This window comes from Chelon labrosus, assembly GCF_963514085.1.
Source record: "Chelon labrosus genome assembly, chromosome: 24".
NCBI lineage: Eukaryota > Metazoa > Chordata > Actinopteri > Mugiliformes > Mugilidae > Chelon > Chelon labrosus.
Genome location: NC_140357.1, coordinates 4,409,528 through 4,415,527, shown reverse-complemented (window position 1 = coordinate 4,415,527; position 6,000 = coordinate 4,409,528). Strand labels below are relative to the sequence as shown.

General features: G+C 48.3%; 1 protein-coding gene across 1 annotated transcript in view; it reads left to right on the top strand.

The window, feature by feature from the left end:
* Positions 1-408: 408 nt before the first annotated feature.
* fam184aa (family with sequence similarity 184 member Aa) overlaps positions 409-6,000 on the top strand; it is a 28,586-nt gene continuing 22,994 nt past the window's right edge. Inside the window, exons 1-4 of the mRNA XM_084574484.1 lie at positions 409-632; positions 4,918-4,995; positions 5,447-5,581; positions 5,758-5,856. Coding sequence (XP_084430610.1) covers positions 465-632; positions 4,918-4,995; positions 5,447-5,581; positions 5,758-5,856 — 480 coding nt within the window. The 5' untranslated portion in view covers positions 409-464. The remainder of the gene's footprint in view (positions 633-4,917; positions 4,996-5,446; positions 5,582-5,757; positions 5,857-6,000) is intronic.

Sequence of the window (6,000 nt, the reverse complement as noted above, 5' to 3'; positions counted from 1 at the left end):
GGATCATGGCTGCCTTACTGGGGCAATTTTAACAGTGTGTCTCCGTTTTTACCTTTGACTGAATAGTTATAATATATTATTACTGTTATTGTTGTTGTTGTTGTTGTTTTAGATTTGAACATCCACGTGAGCGAAGCTGCGTCAAAACATAACCCAATCAGACCTGGCCGCGCGCTATTGGACGAGCATCTGGCGCGCGTCTCCGCCTCTCTCATCACCCCCCCCAGCTCGCTCGCGCCCGCCGCGGATGCGTGCGACGGAACGGTGTCGCGCTCCGCCGTCCCGTCTCCGCGTCCTTCTCCCTCCCCGACTGGAAACCGAAGCTTCACCACAAACACACACACACACAACAACAACAAACAATGGGAGGACTCAGCGCGTAGCATTATTCCCCAACACGCTCCATTATTTTTATTTATTTTTTGTATTTCACGGCGTCGCGTTTGGGTTTATTCCCGGTGAAAATGGCGACGGGGGCAGGCTGGCAGCAGCCTCCGTACAACACCTCGACTGGCAGCACCAAATACACCCCCTCTCCATCCTCCAGCATGTTTTACGACGGGACTTTGACGCTGGAATACACTCAAGACCTGCATCTGAAGATGAGCAAGAAGATAGCTCAGCTCACCAAGGTCTGTGGATGTTTAAGTCACGCAGAGTAGAGCGGAGCAGGTGTGGATGTGGATGGAGTAGTACAGTATTTACAGGGCTGTGATGCATTTGTGAACTTGGTGCTGAATTATAGATTTTTTGCATTGACTTTGGTGCAGCAGCACACATTTAATGACACCTTGCATCCCTTGCAGGTCACACTTAAATGCACACTGTCATGTACCTATCAATACTAAGTTGTGCTCTGTGCATGCATGCTGTTAGTGTACTTTACTCTGCGGCCAGGCTGCGTTTCATGAGTGATTACACTGATGCCTAAGAGCTTTCCAGATGCCCAGAGGAATGTGTCAACGCGAGCTCACCCACTGTTTAACCTGTGGTGGTTTTCTCCCGTTTGCCACCCAAGGGAGAAGGAGAAGTTATGTAATCCTGGGAGGGATGCAGGGGTTTGGCAGGGCTGCTTCTGCCACTGTGGTCCACCTGACGCCGCCGCCGTAGGATACTACTGTGTGCTGTGCGGTAGTAGGGGGATTTAAGGTGGCAGCTGCACGCAGAGTGGAATTAAATGCAGGAGAGGCTGCACGAGGGGAGACAAAAGCTGATTTTTTTATTTTTTTTTTTAACATAACCCCCGTGGCGGTCGTGTCCCGAGCGTCGTGCAGTGGGATAAGCTGCAAAAACATCAGCTGAAATTGTGGAGGACCGGGATTAAAACGCAGCGTTAACACTGGCTGCCTAAGACACTTGCATTGATGGAGAGACTGACAAGACAGTCAGTGCGTGAGATTTATCTTTTGACTGTAGTCTGAGTATGTGTTCACAGGGACTTAGAACTCTAACATGGTTGTTCTCATGCCCCTCTCTTCAATATCCGATCCCCTCTCTGTTTGGTTATCTGCAGGCTACGGCCATTTGTTACCCAGTCCTGCACAGTGTGGCGCATGTGTTACTACTATAGACACATTTTCATTTCAAACGAGTGGATCAGACATTCCTGTTCGTGAACTCACTGCATAAACTAAACGCAAATTCCAAGCCGAGCCGCTCTTCTTCTTCTGTCCACAGAAAGGTGTGAACTTCCTTAAATTAAACGTCGCACCGTGCAGCCTCCTCCGTTGTTCAACCCTTCGGGCTCTGCGCCGCAACTCATGCGGCACCGATGCCCAGTTTATTATCTCATGAGAGAACAAGATCTGTTTTTACTGGCGACGCTTGCTGAGTTTGCAACCTGTCGAAAAAACTTTTGCCGCCCTTGTGTGGAGAGTGGCCTGCTGATTTACCGTTACGGAGCATAAAGTGTCATTTAAGCGACATCACGGCGGTTGACAAATTGCTGGAATGTATCGATCGTGGCACGGCAATGGCTCGCTTCAGCAGGATGACTAATGCCGGGCTCGATCTGTCGGTCTGCACAGATTATCTGGTAATGTGAGGGGCCGCGCTAGAAACTCTGGGCTGATATTTAGGATTTAAACACGGACACAGCAGCAGCAGACAGCGTTGTCGCGCAACATTAAGACTCTAGCAGTTGAGGCTAATGTTAGCGAACATGCGACAAATATTAAAACTGACACCCCAAGTTGACTGCGCCCCCCCCAACCATTTTATCCTCCTTCTGCACACTTCTATGATGTTACAACAAGCTGTTGCTGTTGTTGTTGTTGTTGGTAGTGGTGGTGTTCTTATGTTGGTTCGTTGTCCATTCACAAATCAGCTTGTAGTTGCATTATCGCCCCCTACTGGACTGGAGTGCATGATGGGTTGGTGGTGCATTCAGTGCTCTCTAATCTGACATGGTAATAGAAATCACATCCTGTAGTGTGTTTGAGTCTTTAGTCTACATTTAATTAGACAAACTCTTGCAGAGCTTTTTAAGTCCTACTCTTGTGTTATGATTGTGTTTATGTCCCCGTATCAGAGAGCCTGAGCCCGGCCCTGCTCTTGCTTTCTGTGTTTCCGAGGCGGAGGCGTAGTGTCGAGATGCTCCGAGAGTGTTTTCGCCGAGTGTCCTTGTCACATCGCGGCGGCGCGACAGCACAACAAGGAACAGCTGCTAAGTGCCTTTAAACCTTGGCGAAGCAAACACCGCGTGCGCTTCAGTTAATTGGCAGCAGAGAGACGCCGTCGAAGGAAGACGCTGGACAAAAAGCCCGAGCGTCGAGGGATCCCATTAAAACCACAGAACCTCTGAGAATCAGGCGTTCATTAATCCTTTAAGTAGTCAATATGATAATCCTTTGAAAGTGATGAGAGCTGGGCGGCAGAGTTTTGTTCTTCTCCAGACATTGGCTGCTTCATTTCTGCGGTCCGATCGATAGTGATCGACTTGAGCCTCGTCTGTCATTTTTCATTCCTCATTCGTCCTGCACAGAGCGGCTCCGTATCTGACATCCTGATGGCCTTTTTATGAATAGCTGGTAGCTTTACGGCGCGGATTGATCCATTGATCGCACATCGAGGATCAATCTGTGCTCTGCTTGTAGGGAAGAACGCAGGAAACTGCAGGAAATGTGCTTTACAAATATGATCCGAGATGTTTGGCATTGTTTTCCCAGCGCTGAACGACTTGTCTTTACCTGCAGGCTGCTGTGTCGCCTTAAGGCTTGTTTTGATTGGCGCCTCGGGCCGGGAAAAACTTTCACATGACACCTCTAACAGAGGAGAAGGAAAGAAATCTGTTTTATCCCTTGTCACTGACACATTTGTCACACCTGGCAGTCACTTGGACACAGTCAGAGTGAGAATTTCCTCCGATCAGGCCACCCTCTACTAAATGACTTGGTTACAATCGGTCAATTTTATTCTGATTGGGCTGCTATTCTCATTATCGGGGGAATTTTAGTGCCCGTGAACGTGCAGCCGGTGTTGTAAGTGGAGATAAGCCTCTGGAAAAGTATTTAAAACCGAGGACGGTGACACTCCCTGCTGCGACGGATTAAAGATAGATTTAGTTGAGCTTCGGGGAAATCAATCAAATAGTGTGTGTTATATCAGATTTTAGGCGTCGCTAATGGAAAAAATAATTAAAGTAAGAGTTTACTTGGGCTGTCACTTAAAAAAGAGAACAGTTTATACTTTCTGAATGCCGTTGCCATGGTCCCATATTCATACAGGTCTGCAGGGACGATATGATGCCGATGTTTAGCAGATTTCCTCAGTGATTAGTTGTTGATCAGATACTTGATGACTTTTCCATCGTTTGGTCAATCATCCAGGAGCTTCTTTTGCTCCTGAACCCTTCCAAGAGAGTATTTAACCGTCTCTAACTGATGGGCCGAACGAGAAGCGGCGCCGTTCCTCGGAGAGGGCGAGGTCGAAGAAGAAAGGCAGGAGATGAGGAACAAAGAGGGCGGCGAGATAAAAGGGAAGACGGCAGAGATGAAAGCGGCAGGCACGGCAGCGTCATTAAAATAATCATGTATAATTGAAGGAACGCTTCCATGCCTGGCTTCCCGCTGGGAATCGGCTCGCACTCGAGGAGGACCAAAGCCTGCCTCGCTCTCCGTGCGTTTGCTGGCTTCCCAGTCCGCTTAACAGAAACATCCAGGTAGCGATGATCTTCTGCTTGATCTTCTACACCTGACGTTGGCTCAAATCTGACAGATTCAACCGGCACGTGAATCAGAAACGTTGCTTTCGAGGACAGCTGGGTGGAGTCACCTGAAGAGGCATCACTGTTAACACTAAATGATTGCCGTACATACTCCATACGTATTTCCTGCCAATTACAGAGACGCTTTAATAAACCAGAAAATGCCTTGAGGTGATTATTACCGTGCTGTTGATCCAAGCGGTGTTCAAATGTCAGAAAGTTCTAATTAAATGGCCGTGTTGTTGCGCTTTATGGAGGATAATTGCCATGTACATCCACGTACCGCGTCCATTACCTGCCTTATGCATGACTGCAGCCATTTTCTCCTTCACCTGTAGGTGGAACCAAACGTGGAACTGCCGGTTCTGCTGCCAGCGGGGGCTTGTAATTCAGCTGACCGAGACCGAATATTAGCTTCTCACCAGGAGGGGTTCAATTTGCCGAAGCTTAAAGCGTATCGTTTACCTTTAGCACTTATATTCCTGGTAGAAAAGGGTAAGCGTGACCGACGAGGTGTTATTCACTTAGACTTATCTCATCCGCACCAAAACTGATTAATGCAGCTCCTGCTGAGGAGATATCTTCTCCGTATCAGCAGGCGGCAACAGTCCGGATCATTCCACGGAGGAATCCAGAAAGCGCTCCAAAGCAGCTCCATCCGCCGCGGATTCCCTCTGATTGTTAGTTCAGACTTGTTCTCTTCTCGTCCCCAGGTGATTTACGCCCTCAACACCAAGAACGATGAACACGAGGAAGAAATCGAGTCCCTCAAAGAAGCCCACGAGGACGAGGTACGGCCTATGATTGTTTGGAGGCCAGTACTGTTTGTTGACACTGTCCATCACATTAGTGGTTGACATAAGAACAAGTCGGCTGTGTTTTTATTGTTTTAAGAACACTATAATGCTTTCTAAAACAGGTTCAGATTAGTTTAATTGTTATTATTATTCCTCAAGATGAGAGGCTTTGCTGTACCGTGGCCTAATTAAATTAGTGTTGCTTTCATTTGCTTCGTTTTCAAAGTGCGATTTTTCTCCCCTGCCATCATCTTTTGGAGGCAAGTGTTTTGTTCTGGCACCTGATTTTTCCCCCCTTTAGCTCTCGTTTCCAGCCCATATGTAGGATTTATAAATTCTTCATATTCCCTCATAACTCACGTGGCGGCGTGTTGCGCTGAAGTCGAACAGGCTGCAACGGCGAGACTGTGAGCTGCTTCCCTTTGTTTCCTTTCCCCTCGCTCAGGTCCAACACATCGTGACGGAAACCAGGGACAAGATCATGCAGTACAAGAGCAAAATGGCGGACGAGGCGGACCTGAGGCGACGGCTGGCCAGTCTGGAGGAATCTGTGGAGCTCCACGAACACATGAAGAGACAGGTCAGTCGCCGCTGCTGGGCACGTTTAGTTTGGTTGCGTTGTTATGCTACGGCTCTGACATATCCTTTATAATCTCAGCATACACTATAGCAGCAGTTGCATCAATTTTTTTGTACGTTTGCACGGTGCGCTGCGTTTGGTGGAAAGTAATGCAGCGGTTGTGAATGTTTTGTCAGGCTTTAGCAGAGTTTGAGATGTACAGACAGAGGATGGAGGACTCGCAGCTCTGCACCGAGGCCCAGCACACGCAGAGAGTGGTTTCCATGAGCAGAGAGGTAAGACTCCACTCCACTGCAGGCTCAGACGATAAAGGTTGTCTCGTGCAGGGCTTACACAACTGCCGCAGTACTTCAGGAATTCATGTACGTGCAGTGCTTCATGTAACGTCGGGTATATGCCGAGGGAATACCACTGCTAGG